The sequence below is a fragment of the Lithobates pipiens genome, unplaced genomic scaffold (assembly GCF_037356315.1).
Source record: "Lithobates pipiens isolate NorthernLeopardFrog02 unplaced genomic scaffold, aLitPip1_a1.2 Scaffold_30, whole genome shotgun sequence".
In the NCBI taxonomy this organism is placed as follows: Eukaryota; Metazoa; Chordata; class Amphibia; order Anura; family Ranidae; genus Lithobates; species Lithobates pipiens.
The window spans coordinates 167881734-167905258 of NW_027507791.1; the positions used below are offsets into that span (position 1 = coordinate 167881734).

Consider the following 23525-nt stretch of genomic DNA (forward strand, 5'->3'; position numbering starts at 1 on the left):
GGATGAGATTAGGCCGCAGCGGAGCTCTCCCTGGACACGTCCGTCCGCTTCAACTTCCGGCCACGCCCCCGTATCCATGGTTTTAACGCACTTTACCACTCACCTCAGACCAGAATTAAAATTCCAGGCAACGACTCCGATTTTTTTAGTAGAGGAACCAGACAGGGCTGTCCCCTCTCCTATTTGCACTAGCAATAGAGCTACTTGCACACACCATCAGACAAAATGCCTGTATAAAAGGTTATTTAATATAATATAAAGGCCCTGACCAATTTAAACTCAGTTTTTTTGCAGACGACACCCTACTATTTCTAACAGACCCCCTAATATCAATACCTAACCTCCTCTCCGAACTCTTTTCACAAACTATCAGGCCTATTTATCAATGCAAGTAAATGCTCAGCCTTACCCATAAATTGCCCCTCAAACATTGTATCCCCCCTGCAAAAAAAACTTCAACTTCACATGGTCTTCTAACTCATTCAAATATCTGGGAGTACATATCACACCCTCTCATATACTATTATATAAAGCTAACTACCCTCTCTTCTTCTCACATATAAGCTCATTAATTAAAATTTAAACCTCCTATCATATTATTTTTTTTTAGGTAGGATCTGTGCTTTTAAAATGACTATTCTCCCCAAGCTCCTATATTACTTTAGAGCTCTCCCTATCAATATAGCTAAATCACGAATAGATGCACCCCAACGGGAAATAAATAGATTTATATGGGATAACAAAAAAAACCCAGATGCAGTTACATCCTCATGCATAATTCACAAAACAAAGGAGGATTTGATTCTCCACATTTCTGGCACTATTTGTTAGCAGCTAGACTAACACATTTAGCACAATGGGTATCCTCAGATATTCATATCCCCTGGCTCAGGTTTGAATCCTCTTCTATCACCCCTCTATTCCTAAAAGACATTCTATGGTCCAACACGAAACTCCATCACATACTGCTTAGAAGAAACGTGATAGTGGCTCACTCTATACAACTATGGAACAAAAAAAAAAAAAAATAATAATAATCTCATATAAGACACCCCCCTTCCATTAGCCCCATATCTAGGGGACCCTAATTTCCCTCCCGCATATCCAGACAACTCACTCTTCCACAACTGTATCCAAAAAGATCTAACCACACGTAAATCCTTAGTTATAAAACTGAATTTTGCCTCTTTCACAACATTACAATCTCAACATAAGTTCCACTGCTCTGAACTTTCACAATATCTTCTAATCCTAGGTTTTTTCGCTAATCACTTCTCCATGATTATCAATCCCCTCTGTACCCATTTTAACAAATCTGCACCTCCTCCTCCTATTAGGACTGGTCTCACTAATATACAATTTTATAAATAGCTTACATCTTCCGGAAAAAGGTATGGTGGGAAGCTGACCTGAAGCATTCTCTCCATTGAAAATTGGTATAAGATGATTGAGAACCTACGCAAAAACCTTACAGCCTCTCATATACAGTCTCTTATTATTAGGTTTGCTCCTATTATTTGTTTATATTAAGCTAACAATTTTGTATGAATAGACCAAGATATTATGCCTTTTACTAATTTTGCATCTTTTATCTAGAGTATACCATACTGCTTAACTAGTGATAATTGTATATGTCTTGTCTAACCAATATAAGACGCCTCATCAATGTATATATGTCTCGCTTTGTACTGTGTACCCGTGTTACAAATCAAACTTGTGTAAACAAAATTTAACAGCATACAATGCCTGCCAGTGATTTAAAACAAACTTGTATCTCTCAATGTGCTTGTCCTCCCTCCTGTTTGGTTCAGACTGTTATGCAGTATCTGCTTGTGCTGTGTGAACACTGAACCGCTGAATGACCTCAGGGGTGGGGCTCAGGAAAGACCGAGAATGGACGGCTGTCTGCATGTGTATGTATTCCTAGTAAATGCACTGCATCTAAAATTATCCTAAATTGAATTAGAGTGTTGGCTGAGTCCAGCAATTCTAGGGTATAGGAGCTATTTCCAGTCTGTAATTGACAGTGAAAGTCTGCTTGTCCCAACACTTGGTATTGTCGGCTAGCAAAGTGCAAAAAATAAATGGTGATGTCAATCTCAAAAAAATGGGATGGATTTATTTCCAACAATAAACAATGTGTCAGAAACCATGAAATCAGACCAAGACAGAAGTACAGTTAAATCACACTTGTTTAATAAGTAAAAAAAAAAAAAAAAAAAAAAAAATGTCAAAACATAGCCAAAGTTCAGTAACCGAAACGGATAGTCAGTCAAGCAGAGGTCAGGGATCAAAGTAGTGAAACAGCAAGCAGGATCTGTAGCCTGAAGGGAGGTCAACAAAGCCAGTCTTTAAACAGGTACACAGGAGATAGCATCTTGTGATGTGACCAAGGCAAAGGCAGAGCTCCTCTAGACTGGACGGCTTAAGTAGGCAGGACTGACAAGCAGGCTCATCAACAGCTGGGTAACTGTGGAGATAGATGGCAGCTGGCAATTAGCCGACAGCTGAGCGGCCAGCTCAGAGAAGAGAGGACTGAGCCCAGCCCTGGCAGTACTCCTTCCTCAATGGCCAATCCCCCTCAGAACCCCACCAGGCTTGAGGGGAAAACGTCAATGGAAATCACGGCGGAGGGCAGGGGCATGTATGTCCGAGGATGAGACCCAAGAGTGTTCCTCCTGTACAGGGTGAGGATGTGGCACCGAGGTGGTAAAGCGCTTGCAGACCAAAGGTTTTAATACGGAGACATGAAATACATTTGAAATATGCATATTAGAAGGAAGGTCTAATGTGTAAGCCACTGGATTAATCTTGTAAAGAATATGGAAAGGCCCAATAAACAGAGTTGCAAACTTCAGTGAGGGAACACAAAGTCAGAGGTTGTGAGATGACAGCCAGACTCTGTCCCTAACCTGGTAGGATGGTGCAGGCAGGCGTCTGTGGTTAGCATGGAGTCGGTACCTATCAATAGCATGACACAAAGCCTCCTGGACTTGTGCCCATGTGGAACGAAGACCACAGAGACACTCCTCTAATGCAGGAATATTCTGTGGAACAAACGAGTCAGGCAACATGGAAGGTTGGAAACTATAATTCACCATAAACGGGGACAATTGGGAAGTAGAATTCAAGGCACTGTTGTGAGCAAACTCTGCCCACGGTAAAAGGTCTGACCAGTTGTTATGATGTTCAGAAATATATAGCAACCTAGGAATTGCTCCAAGGACTGATTACTCATTAGACTGTGGGTGGTACGCAGAGGAGAAATCAAGCTGAATTCCTAACTGTGCACAAAAGACTCGCCAGAACTGGGACACAAACTGATTACCCCTCTCCGAGACAATCACCTTGGATAGCCCATGCAAGCGAAAGATCTCCTGAGAAAAAATGGAAGCCAATTCCTTAGAAGTCGGCAACTTAAGTGCAATACAATGACACATCTTTGAGAACCGGTCAACCGCCATAAGGATAACAGTGTTGCCTTGGGAGTTGGGTAACACCACAGTGAAATCCATAGACAGTTGGGTCCTCTCTCCATTGGGTATGGGTTGTAGGAGACCCACTGGAAGGTATCATGGAGTCTTACCCTGAGCACACACGGAACAGGCAGCTACGAAGGCAGTTGCATCAGCACATAGACTAGGCCATCGGGATTTTTGTGAAATGGCTCATATTAGTTGATTCTTCCCAGGGTGGCCAGCTGCCTTGGGAGAATGGTTAGTCTGGAGCACGGCAGTACGGAGAGACTCTGGGACAAAGCATCGGTCACAAGGTTCCTCAGGAGGAGCCTGGACCTGAGCAGCAAGAATTTTGTCACACATAGGAGAAGTGAGACTGGTGCGAAACGTAGCCAGAATACGGTCAGGAGGAATCACATGTACCCGGACTCGACTCCAACTTGGAATTGGAGGAAAATTGTTGTGACAAGGCATCAGCCTTTACATTCTTAGTACCGGGTAGGAATGAAACAATGTAATTGAAACTTGACAAGAAAATAGCCCATTGTGCTCTTCTGGGAGAGAGGCGTCGAGCCTCAGACAAGAATGTGAAATTCTTATGGTCAGTAAGAATGAGAACCGGCACAGTGGTACCTTCAAGGAGATGTCCGCATTCTTTCAGGGCTAAAATGGTCGTCAACAGCTCTCTGTCACCAATCTCATAATTGTACTCTGCAGGTGACAATTTCTTTGAAAGTAGCCATAAGGATGCATAGCACTCTCAGAGGTAGGATGTTGAGACGCAAGAGCGCCAACACCAGTCTCAGAAGCATCGACCTCAAGGATAAAAGGTAACTTACGATCAGGATGTGCTAACACAGGAGCAGAAACAAAGGCAGCCTGGAGACTCTCAAAGGCCTTAATCGACTCTGGAGACCAACTCTGTGGGTTACCATCCTTTCTGGTCATATCACTCAGCGGCTTGACCAGAGGCGAGAAGTTGCCAATAAACTTCCGATAATAGTTGGCAAAGGCCAGGAAATGCTACAGAGGACATAAACCCACAGGTTGGGGCCACTGTAGGACTGCCATTTTTTTTCTCAAAAAAAACAGCAGTGGAAATAACATAACAGCCCCAGAGTTTAGCCTGTTCACGATGGAACTCGCACTTCTCCAGTTTACAATAGAGATTGTTTTCTCTGTTTCTGAAGCACACAACAGGCATCTGTGTGGTGGCTCTCCGGGGACTTGGAAAATATGAGGCTATCATCGAGATAAACCACCACACATAACTGCAACAAATCTCAGAGGACATTGTTAATAAATTCCTGGAAAACTGCTGGGGCGTTACAAAGGCCAAAAGGCATTATGGGATATTCCTAACAGCCTGTTCTGGTATTAAATGCAGTTTTTCACTCGTCGCCCTCCTTAAACCTCACAAGATTGTATGCCCATCTCAAATCAAGCTTTGTGAAAATTGTTGCTCCCTTGAGGCGGTCAAATAACTCTGTAATCAACGTAATCGGATAGGCATGCTTAATCGTGAAGCGATTGAGACCTCTATAATTAATACAAGGTCTCAGTTCTCCACTCTTCCACTTCACAAAGAAGAAACCAGCACCAGCAGGTGGATGAAACCTTGAGAAAATGTGTCTACAACATACTCTCCCATGGCCTTATCCTTCAATACCGACAAAGGGTAAACCCAGGCGGGGGGAGGGGCGGGTATGGCACCAGGTTGAAGGTCAATTGCACAATCATATGGCCGGTGTGGAGGCAAACTACTGGCTTGACCTTTGTCAAAGACATTGCTAAAATTGCAGTACTCCTCCAGCAGGGAGGAGAATGAAGAGGTGCAAAGGACCTTGGCTACCTTTTGGAAGCATGTCTAACTGCATTTTGGTGAATAGGAGAGAACCTCAGCTCAAGAAAGGGTGACCAAAACCAGGGGCTTACCCTTCTGGGTATCTGGGGACGAAACTTCCGCAAGTGCTCCTTAAGAGTCTGAAGTCAATGAGGATGGCAAACATGATCAACTTCTCCAGCTCAGTGGGTATATCTCAGGCTGCTATTTCATCCTTGATGGAATCCGAGAGACCATGAGAAAAAGCGGCCAAAATAGTGGGTCTCATTGTTCCAAGTGACCTCTGCTTCCAGAGTACAGAATTCAGCGTCATAGTCAGCAACAGTTCTCGTACTCTGATGAACATGAGGTACTTGGCATCCTAAGCAGAGCATACAGGAGCGTCAAATACACTTTTAAAGGAGGCCACACACTCAGGTTAACTCAAGACAAAATGGTTTGCGTCACCCCAGATGGTTTTCCCAGGCTAAGGCTCTCTCAGAAAGCTAAGATATCATGAAACCTACTTTGCTTCTTTCCATGAGAAACGCCTGGGGCAGCAACTTAAAGTATATATCAACCTCAAGGGTGACACAGTGGTGTAGTGGTTAGCACTCTCGCCTAGCAGTAAAAATGGTTTGAATCTCAACCACGACACTACCTGCCTGGAGTTTGCATGTTCTCCCTGTGCCTGCGTGGGTTTCCTCCGGGTACTCTGGTTTCCTCCCACACTCCAAAGACATGCAGGTAGGTTAATTGGCTTCTGTCCAAAAATTGGCCCTAGTATATGAATGGGGACCTTGAATTGTGGGCTCCTTGAGGGTAGGGACCAATGTGAGTGTGCAATGTACAGGGATAGGAACAATTATAGACACTCAGGTTGAACTAGATGGACTGGTGTCTTTATTCAACCTTACTAACTATGTAACCTGGTTGAGAAGTCCTCTGCATTGAACTGGGTCACCCACAAATCACTGTTGAAGCAGAGTGGAACCAGACATGCCACTTAAAGAGGTAATACTTGGGGCAGGTGCCTGCACAGGGACTGGCCCAGCAGCAGGGACGGCCTGCAACTCAGGTTGTACCGGAGCAGCCACAGTGGGAGATTCCAGGTGAACCGTGCAACTCAGGAGCGTGTGTAACACTATGGCAAACTGTTCCATGTGGTGGTCTTGCTCATCCAATCTGGAAAAAAAAATATTACCAACAAGTGGATTGACTTCTGAATTAATGGCCTTTGCTTACTGTCAGAAACCATGAAATCAGACCAAGACAGAAGTACAGTTAAATCACACTTGTTTAATAGTAAAAGTAAAAAGACCAAACATGGTGAAAACATAGCCAAAGTTCAGTAACCGGAATGGATAGATAGCCAAGCAGAGGTCAGGGATTAAAGTAGTGGAACAGCAAGCAGGATCTGGAGCCAGACGGGATGTCAGCAAAGCTAGTTTTTAAACAGGAACACAGGAGATAGTTTATTGTGATGTGACCAAGGAGAAGGCAGAGATCCTCTGGACTGGACGGCTTAAGTAGGCAGGACTGATAAGCAGGATCATCAATAGCCGGGGGACTGTGGAGAGAGATGGGTGCTGGCAAATTAGCCTACAACTGAGCGGCCAGCTCAGAGAAAGGAGGACTGGGCCCAGTCCTGACACAATCTTCATATATTGGAAAAAAAAAAGCAATTGTTCGCTCACCACTTCCTACGATCACTTGTGGCTTTAAATTAATCTTTACAATATAAAAGAAGGCAGAATATATAGATGCAGAACGCTGGTAGTTGTAGCTCTTTCAATGCATTTGCTTCCTCACAGACTCTTAGCTGTATAGCACCATGTGGAAACCTTGAACATCTCTCTAGAGCGGAGATGTATGTCCACATGGATGCTGGCAGGGGATCAACATAGCCGGGATGGAGACAACCCATGGACCTTGAGGGGAAGTGTGTGTACCCCTCTGCCCATGCATTTCGCCCATCCCACTGACTGGGGCTTCGTCTGGGCATATGAGGGGATTAAATTGAAGTTCCCTTATATACCCCATGGTTGACCATTTCTAGTCCTCCCACTTGAAAACTCCACCCTAGGAATCAACCAATTAGGTACAGTGTGAAAATTCTCATACAGTATGGCTATTTTGTCTTCTATGTATTCGTCCTTACAGAAATGATTGTGAAAAGAGTTCATTATTTAGACCTAAAGATGTCATATTATTGAGCAAGAAAATACATCTGGATTTGTTTTGTTTTTTAAGTAATATTTTGTCTTTATGCCCCCTCCTTTCAGATAGTGTCAGCTGATATATCCCTGCACATTTAACTCCTCATATTGAGGAATTGTGAAAATTTTTGAAATGCATTTCCAAGGAGGATTCCTCATCTCCTCCTGTTATGTTACTCAGATATCCCCCTATTTACTTTTTAACCACATCAATACTGGGCACTTTGACCCCCCCCCCCCCCTTCCTTCCCAGACCAATTTTCAGCTCTCAGTGCTCTTGCATTTTCAATGACAATTGTGTGGTCATGCTATGCTGTACCCAAATGATTTTTTTTTTTTTTTATATAATTTTGTTCGCACAAATAAAGTATCTTTTGGTGTTATTCACAACTCCGTTTTTTTTATTTTCTGTGATATAAGTGAAAAAAAGAGCGTCAATTTGAAAAAAAAAAAAAAAAAAATATATATATATATATATATATATATATATATATATATATATATATCATTTTTTTTTTATTCTATTTTAAAAGAAATCCAATAAAATCAAATTTAGTCATGCATTTAAGCCAAAATGTATTCTGTTACATGTCTTTCGTAAAAAAAAAAAAAAATTAAGTGTATAACAATTGGTTTGTGTGATCACGGACTGATGTACGCAAATAATCATGTACAGATGCGTGCAGGTGATCACGGACATGTGTGCAGATAATCATTGGGACATGTAATTTTACTGGGACATATGTGGGGGACAGGTGTTTTTACTATGTGGGGACATGTATTTCGGGGACGTCTTTTGGGACATTGTATTTTACACTGTGTTACTATGCTGGTGATCAGTGTGTAAAAAGCTGTAAAAAACAGCTCATATACACTGATCATCAGCCAACTGCAGCAATCCGCTCACCACTCCACTGAAAACTAATGTGTGAGGACAGGAGAGCCGATCACTTAGCAATTGGCTTTCTGTTTACATCACATGATAACTGTGATTGGACGCGGCCGTTATGTGATAAGAGGTGCCAATCACAGTGCCCTCCTGCCGATCTGAGATGTGCCGTGTCCAGGTGACTCAAGAGAATCAGGATTGTGCCGCTGCGCGGGCCTGCTCACACGCAATCCCCCTCCTTTTGAGGGCAATCCTGAACGTCCACTCAGAAGGAGAGCGCGCCCACCCGGCCGTACATATGCAGTAGCCGGGTGGAAAGTGGTTAAGCTCCCTCCGGGTTTTGCCAATATATATCTTTTTACACGGGCATGTTTTGTATATAACCCAGCCTGATGAGCAATTAAGGAAAGAGTTTATCTGGTAGGTATGTCTGTGTTGTGAATTCATATCTGCATATGGAACAATGTCTACATGCAAACATGCCTTTTGGAAGTGGCTGTAGATTTAGGCAGGTTGTTAGTTTACTCTTCTTGAACTCACTGTGAACTAGGGACTCCCCTTTGGATGGTGCTTTTCTGGTGATCATCCATTTTTTCCCCCCTATAATGTAAATCAACCTTTCATCTAACATTAGAATAGGCCAATATTTATTTAATAGTCCTTGTAATTGGTTACAATGGGTACATTCTTGTTACAAAGCCTATTCTCTCCTGCCGTCTTTTTTTTTTTTTCTTCCCCTGCAGAATTTCCCCTCTGTCCTGTTGTAGAGCTCTGAGTCTACTATTTTTCAAAACAAATATTGGATATCCCCTTGCTCTGAATCTATCCATTTCTGAACTCTCTACACAAGTCTTCTATTTTTGTGCAGTTCCTCCTGCTTCTGAGGTACTGACCACAGGAGATTCACCTGATCAGGGCCATGGGTAGTGACTGGTGGAATGGAGGGGAACGTGTTTCCAGCTGCTGGTTTTCTAAAAGGTGGTGGTTTCTATTTTGCCTCTCACTTTTCTGATTTTTAAGTCAAGAAACTCTATTTCTTGTCCATCCACCTTTTATGTAAGGAAGATTGCACAATTCTTATTGTCACAGTCCCCATTCTCAAAAGGACTATGTCTGCCGTATACACTTCCTTTGTCCAGTACCAGCATGATCCCAGTCACTAGCCGTAACTCCATGTAGGGTGGAAGAAAACATACGACTCTTTATTCAAACACATGTACCAACAGATATACACTCAGGAACAATCCCCTCTCTTTGCATAATGTCACAGGGCATGGTAAACTACATTCAGTAATAAGTGACACACACAGGTGTATTCAAACTTTCCTCAGAAGACTGTCTTATCAGCAGGGAGGGCTGTTTGAGGAACCCCCCCTCTCCCTCCTCCCTGCCCCTACATGCTAGTAACACAAATACATCCCATAACAAGTTGCTCCCAAGGCAGACAAAAAGAATAGAACAATGAGACATTCACTTAGCAACCACATAACCCCCATCCCACCTCAAATAATGTAGTAGGCTGAAAGGTGAAACCATCCATCTCCATACATTTCTGGAAGGATATTGATCACAAACATTAATGTCCCAAGTGAATGAAACCCTTCCTTCTGTCAACCAAAAGCACACATATAGAACCCTGGATAACACAGTTAAAGTGAAATGCTGAGTCTGGTTTGGTTGTACGGTGAGTCTGGTTAGAACAGACTCAAATGGGGTTCTCAGCCACCCTGTGCACCTAATAGACACAGGGTCACATACATATAGGAGGGGTCAGGGAAGCTGGACAGGAAGATTCCAGTGCTCTCCAAGGTAAGCTGAGTTCCATAAGCCCTCTGCCCAAAGTGACTCCCTTCACAGCTTCCATGCACCATACCCAGGGGTTTTTATTTTATTTTATTTTTTTCTTGAAATATTTGACTGGTGTAGATCTCTTCTTTTTCCCACCATCATAGATGCAGGCCAGCTTCCTTCCCCCCTGGTCAGATTATCCTGCCTGGGGGCAAAATCGGTCCAATTGATGTCCCTAATATCCTGTGTTACAACTTCTAAAAAAGTTTGAAGATGACGCTTGTTACTAAGATTTGGGAATCCTTTTGATTTATTAAACAGACTTGATGAAGGTGGGGGTCTAAAATCACAGAATCTAGCCAGGTATTACCCTGTAAGTATTCCAATAGATCCACTTTTTTTCAAATCTTTTTATTGATTTTATAGATAACATACAACAGTGGATGTGCCCGCAAGACATCATCCATAACCAGGCCAAGTGGCCCATAGCTATCTAACATAGACCTCCTATCTAACAACCCTTCCCCCTCCCCCCACCCACCCTCACGTCAAATCTCGACAATTCTACGGATTCACATTTTCCTCGAGCTCATGCACTAATGAGAATACCGCGCAGATCTACCACATCTACCTAGTAGGTGTTTCTTCCTGGGCAATACCGTTGAGTGCTAGACCATTGATAACATACCCAATCTGACCCCGGCCTGATGGACCTCATGCTATTACCCTTTCCAACAGTGGTGCTGGAGTTAAACCATGAATGCCATATTCTATCCAATTTCCTCATACAGCCTCTACTCTCATATGTAGCTTTGTAGTAAGGCAGCATTGCATTTACCAGACCCTTCCAGGCAGAGATGCTCGGAGCCTCTGTTTTTTTTCCAGGCCAATAAGATAGCCTTTCTGCCATAAAAGAACAATATATTCAGCAGTGTCTGCATGGCCCTTGTAGGAACTACCTCGTCCACCAGGCCCAAGAGACAGACCTTTATGTTCAATGGCACAGGGACTGATATTAATTCTGTAACACATAACACAACATCAGTCCAGAATCTCTGCACATGGGGACAGTGCCAGAAAATGTGGTCGGCGTCAGCAGGTGAGTGAGAACATCTCCAGCACTCCGTTGAGGCAGAGGGGAAAATTCTGTTCAGTCTGGCGGGCGTATAGTAGCTTCTCTGGAGAAATTTGAACTGAATCAACCTATCCCTTGCTGACACCAAGTATTTGAACGGTTGGGTCCATAGGTCATCCCAATCCTCGCCCTGCACATCTGAGACTTCTCTTATCCATCTTTCCTTACACCTGGTAATTGCTTTAGGTGTTTCTTTAAATAGCTCTCTATAGGTTACCGAGAGGGGTTTTGCCAGTTCCCCTCGTGTCAGCAATGTCTCAAAGGGCGAGGGAAGGGACTCAACTTTCTGCTCCTGAAATTGTACCTGGAAAGCGTGTCTAACCTGTAGAAATCTAAACAGGTAGGAGTTGGGAAGGTCATGTCTCGCTTGCAGTTGAGGGAAAGACAGTAATTTCCCATAGGAAGTTATGTCTTTCAACGTCTTGATTCCTCTAATCGCCCAGAGCATGGGATCTGGCAGATTATAAAATTGTGGTAAGGTCGGGTTCATCCAAATGGGGGTGGAAGGCGACACCCCCCTATAACTGGGGCATGCCACCTTCACCACCATCTCCCAAGCCTTGATGCTAGCTTTCATAGTCTGCGTTAGTGGGAGCTCAGATTTAAGGCCCCTAAACAGAGCAAAACGTTGACTATCATACGACCCCAGGTGAGCCGCTTCCAAAACCGTGGCCACATCCCCGTCGTCTGCCATTAACCACCTGCGGGCGAAAACCATTTGCCCAGCTAGATAGTATTTTTGCCAGTCGGGCAACGCTAGGCCTCCCTGATCCCCAGGTTCCTGCAGCACCTTGAGTCCTATCCTGGGGGGTTTGGGGGTCCATAAAAATGTTGAGACAACACTGTCAAACCTCCGAAAAATAGATTTCGGGATCCAGACCGGTGCATGTCGCAAAAAGTACAGGACCACAGGGAGAAACTTCATTTTCAATAGGCTAATCCTTCCTATTAGAGACAATGGCAGCTTGGACCAAGTCAGCACTTTTTGCTTCAGGAGTGTGAATAGGGGAAGTATATTAAGAGAGATGTAATCTTGAACGCTTGCTGTTACCTGGACCCCCAGATACTTTAAAGACGAGACCCACTGGAGAGGTAAGGCAGGATCAGCCTGTGCTCGAGCTTCGGGGTCTATCGGCAGAATGGAGAATTTGCCCCAATTGACCTTCAGACCCGAGAAGGTGGCAAAGTGATCAATGATCTCCAAGGCTTTTTTCAGGGACTCCCCGGGGTCATCCAGGAACAGCAGCATATCATCTGCATAAAGCGCCAGGGACTCATCAATTGTACCGACCCGGATGGAACTCGGGTCTTTAGCAGACCTAAGTGCCACCACTAGGGGCTCCAGAGCAAGAGAAACAAAAAGGGAGATAACGGGCAACCCTGCCGAGTTCCTCTACCCACCTCAAAAGACTCAGAGGTGGAGGTCCCTAGCCGGACCGCTGCTCTCGGTCGCCTGTAAAGTAGGGATACCCATTTCCTGTACTGTGGTCCAAACCTCATGATCTCCAAGACCTTAAACATTTACTGCCAATCTACAAAGTCAAAGGCCTTTTCAAAGTCTATAGAGACTACAATTCTATTACTGTCAGGTTTCGGTCGAATTTGTAAGTGCGTAAAAAGTCTCCTTAAATTTGTGTCGGTCGGCTTCCCTGGCATGAAACCTGCCTGGTCTATGTTGATAAGAGCAGGTAGAACATTCGCAAGTCTAATGGCCAAAATTGTGGTTAGAATTTTCAGGTCCAAAATTAAGTAGAGCTATAGGCCGGTAGGAAGCACAATCCTTTGGGTCCTTTCCAGGTTTCAGGAGCAAAACCATGTAAGCTTCCAACATAGAGTGGGGCAAAGTGTTCTGTTCATGACAGTATTCCAGGAGCAAGTTTAATCTAGGTGACACTATTTACACATTTGCCTTGTAGAAGTCAGCAGGGAGGCTGTCGGGCCCCGGAGCTTTATTCGGTGGGAAAGTAAAAATTGCCTGCTCAATTTATTTTTTAGTGATTTTGCCATATAGCATTTGCACGTCGGCTTCAGAGAGTTTGGGCATAGGTAAGTTATTTAGAAGAGATTCTAGAGCCGATAGGTCGTAGGGGGGGGGGGGGGGGGGGGGGGGGGGGGGGGGTATGGGAGAGTACAGAGTGGAGTAGTAATGGACAAAAGTGTGCATAATGCATCCTGGTTCGTCAACTAAGTTCCCTCCCGTGTCCTTAATAACTGGGGTGCACGTCAGTGGATGGTAGTCTGCCACTAACATGGCCAAAAGCTTGCCATTTCTGTCTCCTTCAGCAAAGTTTGTCTGTGCCTTCCGAACCATTTCCGCACGGGCCTGACCCGTAATGTGGATGGACAACATGCGTCTCGCCTCCAGTAATGTCGTATACGAGGCCCCTGTAGGGGAATCAGCATGCGCCCTTGCACTCTCCCTTTCCTTCAGTTGCAATAGCTCGGTTTCCTCTTTGTCCTGATTCTTAACTGTCTTAATGGCCGAGATATATTCCCCATGGGTCACTGCCTTAAAGGCATCCCATATTGTGACGGTCAGCTGTGTTTTCATTAATGGTCCAGTATGACTTCATGGCCTCCGTCAGTCGGGCCGAGACATGCTCATTTTGTATCCAGCCCTGTTGGAGCCGCCACCCCCTCCCTCCTGTTCCTGTTGTAAATGACAGGGTGACTGCAAGAGGGTTATGATCAGTCAAGTCCCCCGCTAGGTATGCTAGGTATCCAACATAAGGTAGTAAGGCATTATTCCCAAATGCCAAATCAATTCTAGCTGAGGACTTGTGCACCATCGAGACATGGGATTAACCCCTATTTACTGGGTGTTTCCACCTCCAGAGTTCCGTGAGACCCACCACTGATCCCCAACCATTTAGTTCCGTGGACCCTCCCCTGGTCGGGTTGGAGGTGTCCAAGGCTGCATCTAAGACGCATCTAAGACGGCGTTGAAATCCCCCAATAGAACGGTAAATGGGCATACGGTGCAAGCTTAACCAGCAGGTCAAACAACATCTTGGCCTGAAATGGGGGGGGGCACATAGACATTTACCATTACTATACATTTGTAGCATATATCCCCAACAACCGCCACATATCTACCTCTGGGATCGGAGATCACCTGGTGGACCCAGCAAGGTATGGATCTACTAATCAAAATAGAGACTCCTCTGGCAAAGTGGATTATGTGGAATGGAAAGCTTTTTGGATCCATGGTTTACGTATCGCTAGAACCCTGCTGCCATCCAGGTGAGTCTCCTGTAGGAAAATGATATGTGGTCGGGTTTGTTTAAGATACTGAAAAACGGAGGCCCTTTTAAGTTTGTGATTTAGGCCTCTGACATTCCAAGATACAATCCTCACATCATCCGCCATCATTGTGGACATAATCATACCTTGTACAGCATTGGAGGAATGGTGCCCCCCGCGTCCTCCTACCAGGGACTCCCCTCCTCCAAGGCATATTTCCCACATCTATCAATAGAACCTCGGTCAAGATCAGGTGTAATCCAGGACACCATTGACAATATAGCTCATCCTCAGAGCGGGCATAGATCTCAAGCGCCAGGAAAAAAATAAATTATACATGCATCCCCATGTCGAGATGTGACTGTAACCAAACCCTCCCTTGCCTCTATACCACCATTTACCCCAACAAAACTGGTATATTTACGGCGAGTTCTTGCCGCAGTGATCTAAAGTGCGGCAGTTCCTTGGTCTTTTATTCACACGCTCCCAACAGAAAGTAGGAAACCTAAAACTAACTGCAGGGGTCAAGAGTGTACAATAGCCAAGGCGCAAGTAGTCAAGATAACAGAATACACATCCATGCAGGAAGTGAGCTCACGGTCAGAGGCCTACAAAAAGTGGCTAGCGGAACCACCTCCTGGGTGTAATCATGGTTCCGTGACAGGTACCTGTGGATACCCCCCCCCCCCCCCGCGCATCTGAAGGATCAAAGCAGTAAAATGTTAAGGGGGCAAACAAAAAGGAAAAAAAAAACCCTACTAACAGGAGATACTGAGGGCAAACCTCATACAGTTTTTAGGGGGAAAAAAAAACAAATCCACAAACAGGAGCTTCTGGGGGGCTAAAACCTCCACCCGAGGAGGAGGACACTGGAACAGGATTCTCCAGATCAGGGCATAGTGCAGGAGTCAACATACCAGCTCAGCCTCTGCAGTAGCTGCCACCTCGAGGGACTTCAAAATTCTCTATCCATCCATTTGCTGGCCTCCTCTGGATGCTCAAAAAATGTCACCGCTCCCTTGTATTGAACTCTGAATTTGCTTGGGTACAGCATGCTATACTTTACTTCTTTGTCTCTCAGGCGGCATCTGACCTCTGTAAAAGATCTCCTTTTCTGCTGTGTAGCCGCGGAAAAGTCCGGAAAAACATAATTTTTGCGTTATCATGGCGGAGCTCTTGCAGTTTCCGGGTATGGGCCAGGATCATGTCCCTGTCCCGAAAGTTCAGGAAGGGCACCAGAAAGGGATGAGGGAAGGCTCCCGGGGGCCTGTGACCAGCGAGGACCCTGTGTGCCCGTTCAACCACATAGGTGGGGGGCATATCTGGCATGGACAGCAATTGCTTAAAGAAGCTTTCAGCAAACTGAGCGGGCTTATCAGCTTCCGCCCCCTCAGGGAGCCCTACCACCCTAATATTGTTTTGCCGCTGCCTGTCCTCAGCATCAATGGCTCTGTGTTGCAGGGTCCTCACCTGGTCCCTGAGCTCTGCAAGTTGTGCACCGTGGTCATGGGATGTGTCCTCCACGCTTGACACCCGTGATTCCACTGCAGTCAGGCGGCCTCGGATCTTGTCCAAATCATGCCGGATCAGATTGCATTCTGATGAAAGGTGATCTATCCGCCCCATGAGCTCCACTTTGCTGGCGCTAATGGCCTCCAGGATTGGTCTTGTGATGGCATCCATATCTACAGCGGGCAGCAGCCTGGGAGCCCCACCTTCCTCCTCCAGTGCTTTAGCCTGTGCCATCTTGGGATGTGTTGCCTGCACGGCGTGCTGAGACAGCGGCGGAGGGGAAGCTAAGATGGTGGGCGGGGCCTAGCACCGTGTCCCGGGCCGCACAGCTTTGCCGTTGTTCCGTTCTCGCCTTAGCAGCCTTCTTTGCAGCCGATGACGGCATCACCGGCTTCAGCTCACCTTCCCCCGTGCAGTGGTGTGGTTCCCGACTGGGTAAAACATTCCAACAGGTACAGATTTGACCCGGAGTAGCAGAGCTGTGGGCGTGAGCTGCTGCCCTGATCACATCCGGCCGGAAGTCCTCCTCCAATAGATACACGTGTCTGAAATGTATACACTATTCTACTGCATGTCTTCATCCTCAATATATTCTTGATCTAGAGGAGTTTTTTTTGGAAATGCATAAACTTAAAGTTAACTCTTCACAGAAATACATACATCTTTGTATATTTCAAATGGATCTCCCAGACAAGTGGGTGAAAACCCCAGACCTTTCTGTATTATGGATATGTGGTCTCTATTCAACTTAATCTGCCAGGTTTATAACATTCAATGATTCCTGTACTTCTCTAGTTATTTGTGCTGTTTCCTGGAGATATTTGGGATTGATACACTCTTCTCAATTTTTTTCCCTTGTTGGGGTTCTTGTTCCCTGTTGGTTCCGCTGGTCTCTGTTTCTGTTTCACGTTCTATGTCTGTCTATTCCTCCTCTCTCCAACTGGGGCAGCTCTAAAAAAAGACACACATTTTTTCAAACTTCCACCTCTTTTTCCCTGTTGTCTATTTTTACTCCTTGTTTCCTTTATCTGCTTCTTCCTCTACACCCCTTCAAGTTCAGTATTTGTCCTGTCTCAAAATCCGTTAAGTCTTCTGAAATGTATTCTGTTTTCCAATTTTTTTTTGTTTTTTTTTAAATTAATCTACTTCTCTTTTCAATCTTTCATTAAATGTCGGAAACTCACCCAAGTCCTGATATCCCTCCAACGTTTTAGTACATTCTTTTAATTGATTTCCTATTTCTTGTAATTATTGTTTGTTCCTCATTTATAATGAGTTGCATTACATGTATACCATCTTGGATCACTTCCTCCTGCCATGTTTTCAGAAAGTGTTAATTTCAAAGGTGTTCTGCAGTGGACTATTCTCTCCCTCAGACTCCTGCATATCAGTTTAGATTCAACATTTGATTCCAGGGACACTATGTTCATAGTTGCCAACATTGTAAAAAAACAAAATTCGGGACACTTTTTTGGCAGTAGGCGGAGTTGTATTATAATTAGGGTGTGGGACATGCGGTTATAGGTGTGGCATAGAAAAAGGTGAAAATGTGGTGCTTTGCACGCCACGGCAAAATATGGCTGTGGTTTACATAAAATAATGGGTGTGGCTTACATGGGGGCGTGACTCAAAGGGGTGTGGTTAGAGTCTGAGATGAATGCGGAGGGGAGAGGGAAAGGAGAGACAGCAGCCCCCTGATCCTACACCACAATAGCAATATGTGTTTTCCAGAGTTTGACAATCAGCAGATAAAGATACTCCAAATATGTGGTGTTAGCGCTTCAATTATCCCGCCATGATTGTTATGGTGTCAGGATGATTGAAGCACATTATTTCTATTATTACACTGTAATATGAAATTAAATCAGTCAACTCACCATAATGCAGAATCAGTGGGAGCCATGAGCGTGTCACTAGCCGCGTTACCTGCCACCAGATTCCATCAGGTGTCCCAAGCGGAGTCTGTCCTTACATCAGGTGCCCCATCAGAGGTACCTTCCTCACATCTGTGTCCATCAGCGGAGCCCCTCCTTACATCTGGTGCCCCTCTGACATCCAGACTGCCCCCTCCCCACATCCACAGACCGGCCTCCACATATCCAGACCAGCCCCCACATATCCAGACCGGCCCCCACATACTGCACAGACCGGCCCCCACATACTGCACAGACCGGCCCCCACATACTGCACAGACCGGCCCCCACATACTGCACAGACCGGCCCCCACATACTGCACAGACCGGCCCCCACATACTGCACAGACCGGCCCCCACATCCTGCACAGACCGGCCCCCGACATACTCACTGCATGGACTGGCGCCTGACAGGACATATAATCTCCTGTCCTCCAAGCGGCAGCCGTCGTTGCCGCGCTGACTTTGGACTGCGGCGCCGCCCACTGCTCTTCACACACACACACACTGGCAGTGGGGGTGGGCGGAGCCACATGTTCTCTATTGAAGACCAGCTTCTGGTCTCCTTAAAAATGGTGTTGTCTCCGCCGGCCGCGGACCTCTAGCGGCTGGCGGCAAAAAAACTGGAAATTTTAATTTCCCGGGACAAACCGAATGTCCCGGGAAATTCGGGACAGTTGGCAACTATGTATGTTTCATCTACGCTTTAAATGCTTTATAATTAAATTGCTATGTAATTTAAAGATTTGTTTCAATTATTGATTTTTACAGTTAGAGACTTGTTTGTCTTCTCTTGAAAAAACTGTTCTCATCTCCTGTTAGTTGCCCTGATCTATTTGATATGCCATATTGCCCTTGTTTTAAATAGAATACCCACACTGTACGTACTGGAATGGAAAGGGGATGCCACTGATGAGCAGCCAGCTCCCCAAACAGCTAGGGAGGAAATGTGAGGGTTCAGCCCAAGAGAGAGTATGCAGAATGTCCCTTATTGTATTTATTTGGCTGTGTGTTATTAACATTTGTCCTACACTCAACCTGGATCCAATATATAACTTGAATAATAAAAATAAAAAAAACACAATTATATGGATCCCGGGAGTGTTGTGAAAAAAGTGCCTATGCCCTATTCAATTATATGGCATTCAGATGCATCTGGTTTGCAACTCTGTATCCATGCATGTCAGTCTGTTGTCTTTCATTTCCAACAAATTCATGTGTACACACTATTGGGAAGTCCATACACATGCAGATGGTTGGTCATAGATCTCTCACTGGCACCATCTTCCTGTGAAGTTCAATCAGCTGCTGAGTGTTATCTGATATCAGTGTTCAGCAGGCTGGACTAAAAGGGAGTCAATGGAAGGTGTATGTGTACTATATGTAAGGGATTACCAATCAGCATGGTATGACCAGTCTCTATACTATTGCATGATACAAACCCATGTATGTACACCTTGGATAATGACCTAATACTATTGTATATTGCAATACATGCTCATCACCCTAATCAACAAGTCTATAGCCTGCCAATATTGCTATATGCCGCTGTGGCCCCTTGTAGTTTGTTTATAACTCCCGTTTGTCAGTGGTTCACATTGACATTGTTCTGAGTAGGTTGGACATGGAGTCACTTGCAGATGGTCAGGTTGAAGCAGGCAGACATATTTTCATTGCAGACATTTAGTCTACAGATCACTTCACACAAATAACTTATACAACTGGACCTGTTACCATCATAAGGGGGGGCAAAATTCGCCTGGCCTGGGGCGACTTGTAAGTCGTCCCAAGTCAGGTTGAAGTCATCACAAGTCGTGCTGTGATCTAAACTCAAGTCGTGTCCAAGTTGCCTCACTCAAGTCGCCTACAAGTCGTGTTGTCCCTGTGTGAACGGACCCTCAGTGTACATTCTAAAGAAGTTTTTTGAGCAGGTATGTAAGGTGCTTTTATTGCAGAAGAGATATGCCATGTCTCTTCTGCATTAAACATATGGCATGCTTGCAAATTTCTTAAGTTCCCCTTAGAAAAAAACTTACTTTTTTTTGTTGTTGTTTTTTCCATATTCTCATGTTAGATTATCAAATTTAATATTTGTCCTACAAGAGAATGTTTTTTTTTTTGTTTTTTATCTGCAATGCATCTATCTGCAATTGTTTTTTCTTGCTGTTAACCACATTTGCCGTTTCCATGCTACATTTACTGTTTCTTCTTGTCCAATAACCCGTAACTTATAGCATGTGTGTTGATGTTCCAATTACCATTTCTGCAGATTCGGTGAATCGAATTCCTGAAGGAAGCAGCCAGTCAGCCGAGCTAGAAACAATCATCTCATCTTCACAAGCAGACCAGCTATCTTCTACATTCTTTGTTGGTAAGAATGGAAGGTCAACTTTTATGGACCTCACTGTTAGTTGAGATAATGCAAATGTATGAGTACATTTTGTCTCTGTACTATAAGCACACCTCTATAAGACACATACATCCATATGCACACACATTTACCCTAATATTCTTATATAGTTTCAGCTGGTGACCTAGTATCCGGTGTAATCGCACAGTTGCAGACATACTACTGGTCAAAAGATTTAGAATAAGCCCATGTTTTAAGTGTTTATCACAATTTACTCAGTTTATTGCCTTCATGTACTTTGAAAATAAAGCATAGAACAAATAAACAATTGGACATAAAAAATGAAATGGACTAAATTTCTTAAACAAAATGTAATCTAATAGTTTGACTCAAAGTAGTTCCTTTTGCAGATATAACAGCTAAGCACACTTGTGGCATTCTTTCTACAATGGATATTTTTTTTGGTTAAGTTTTTTCCAGATCATACCAAATCAGCTCAATGGGGTTTATGTCTGGAGACTGTTCTGGATATTCTATTATTTGAAGACTGCATATTTATTTATTTATTTTTTCTGAAGGTAGTGCTGGCGCAGCATTGAGGTATGTTTCCTGTCATTATCTTGCTGTATGATGACCCCCTGACCAACTGTGCATATTCCAGAGGGTATTGCATGGAGCTGCAAAATGCTGTGGTAAAAGTTTTGGTTTAGGGTGCCAATCATCTGTGCAAACCCTGGATCCAGCAAAAGGGCCACAGACCATCATGCTCCCTCCTCCATGATTGACAGTTGGCATCACACATCGAGGAACCATCCTTTCAGTTACTCAGCATACAAAAACCCTGCATGAGGAACTGAAAGGTTTTTATTTAGTGGTCAATAATACCTTCTTTCAGTCTTTAGTCGTCCACTGGGAATGCTTCATGGCTCAGGAAAGCTTATTTTTCTTATTTTTCCATCTTAGCAATGGCTTTCTTACAGCCGCTCAAGCTGTCAAACCTGCAGTTACATAGGTTGAAAAAAAAAAGACACAAGTCCATTTAGATCAACCAAAGAAACACAAACAAAACAAATATGATCCCATACACACAATCCTTCACCCACAGTTGATCCAGAGGAAGGTGAAAAACCCCAGCAAAGCATGTTCCAATTTGCTACAGCAGGGGAACAAATTTCTTTCTGATCCCCCAAGAGGCAATCAGATTTCCCCTGGATCAACTTTACCTATAAATGTCAGTACCCAGTTATATTATGTACATTTAGGAAAGAACCAAGGCTTTTTTTAAAGCAATCTACTGAGCTGGCCAGAACCACCTTCGGACAGACTGTATTCCACATTTCCACAGCTCTTACTGTGAAGAAACCTTTCCGTATTTGGAGATAAAATATATTTTTTTTTTCCTCTTGATGTAGAAAACACTTCTCCACAATTGAAACTGAGACTTGCAGTGGGGCCATCGGCCAAGCAGGCGTGCTCCCGATCCGCTGCTCTGTGTGTTCAGGCATGGAGCCGTGGCTGGGCCACTCCCCTTCTATCTTCTCATTGGCTCATGGCTCCCACTGCTGCCTCAGCCAATGTGGAGGGTAAGTCCCCGGTGAGCCGATGCTTTTGTGCACATTGCTGGATTGAGAGGGAGCTTAGGTAAGTATTGGGGGGGGGGGGGTGGTGGCTGCTGGACACAAAGGTTCAAAAAAAAAAAGTGGTGAGACTTTTAAAGAGATTATAAACCTCATAAAAAAAGACTCCTGCAAAACAAAGGCATAATGAAATAGTATGTGATGCCTATGTAGCCGTACCCCCTTGGGGGCTGCTGGGTTGTTCTATTTCCCACTGGCTATCCCAGGCGCTCAGAGCTACCCTTCCCTCTGACACTTTGAGTTCCATACTTACAGTGAAAGATCACACTCTATTGTAATTAAAGAATATAACAAGTGTATTAGAAAATATTTAGTTGCTCAAAGGAACACCTCTTTGATTTAGTAATACAACAAATAAGTACAGTGAAGGTATTGTCAAAAATTGACATGAACACACTCTAAACAACTGGCGTATACGGCCATGTCTCCAAGTGGGACTAATGCTTAGGATGATAAGATATTGACAATGGGCACCTTCCCACTTCCAGCATGACCGGGCAGACACTAAAAAACAAAACACAAAAAAAAAACAAAAAAAAACTCCAATACACTATGCAGTGTTAACAAAGCAATTAAACACAGAGCTCCCCCCCCCCCCCCCCCCGTGGTGAAATGTAGCCCTTTGTATGTAGCAGCAATACTGCAAGGCCTTACAATAAATGATATAGTCCCTTGTCTTCTTTCTTCAGCTAGCTATTATACTGCAGTTTTTGTATACCATAGGGTTTGCAGGTGGTAAAGTAATGAACAACAGTAACTTCAAATGCACGTATAAACTCCTTTCCTGGGAATGTACCCCCACTGCCAGTCAATTGTTAGTGAAGTTAGTCTTTGATGCCTATCTGAGCACAGTCTAAATGAAAGGGACTGTTCCGTGAGACTACAGGTCTCAGAGCTACTATGAGTTCAGTCTAATGCCTCATACACATGGTCGGACATTCCGACCACAAAATCCATCAGATTTTTTCCAACGGATTTTGTCCAAAACTTGTGTTGCATACACACAGTCGGACAAAGTTGTCGGAATTTCTGATCGGCAAGAACGGGTATGATGGGACTATAAAAGGGAAGTTCAGCACCATGTGTGGCACCCTTTGGGCTCCTTCTGCTGATCTTGTGTTTATCGCATGTTAGTAGAAGTTTGGTTACAGACGATTTGTGCTTTTCAGACTTGTGCTTCAGATCATTACTGCTCTACAATTTGTGCTTGTGGGTGCGTATCTGCTTATCAGTGTGTGTAGTCAGTAAGCATTTGTTTGTCTTTGTGGCCTATATTTATATAGTATGCTTTGATTTTCAGTGCTTATTGTCTGCTTGTTTCTGGTTTTCAGATCTTTCTTTCAGGCCTTGCTGTTTATCGGTGCTTTCTTTTAGTCCGTTCTGACTAGCTGACCATTTTGAAGCCATGTTGCATGTGCATACTCGTCGTTGAGTTTGTGCTGTGCAGGGGCTTGGTGTTGGGCTTTTAGCTTTGACCCAAGCCCAGTCCATGAACAGGGCAAGGAGGAGTTCATGGAGCAAGAATTGGTTGCTCCAGCGTGACCAATTCCCGCACATGC

The 23525-nt window shown here is 44.4% G+C and overlaps 1 protein-coding gene across 6 annotated transcripts in view; it reads left to right on the forward strand.

Annotated features, from left to right (window-relative positions):
• Window positions 1-23525, forward strand: part of ZFYVE26 (zinc finger FYVE-type containing 26) — a 1794472-nt gene that overhangs the window by 983110 nt on the left and 787837 nt on the right. For all 6 annotated transcript variants that reach the window (XM_077465059.1, XM_077465061.1, XM_077465063.1 and 3 more), the window contains one exon: window positions 20249-20350. In XM_077465059.1, coding sequence (XP_077321185.1) covers window positions 20249-20350 — 102 coding nt within the window. The remainder of the gene's footprint in view (window positions 1-20248; window positions 20351-23525) is intronic.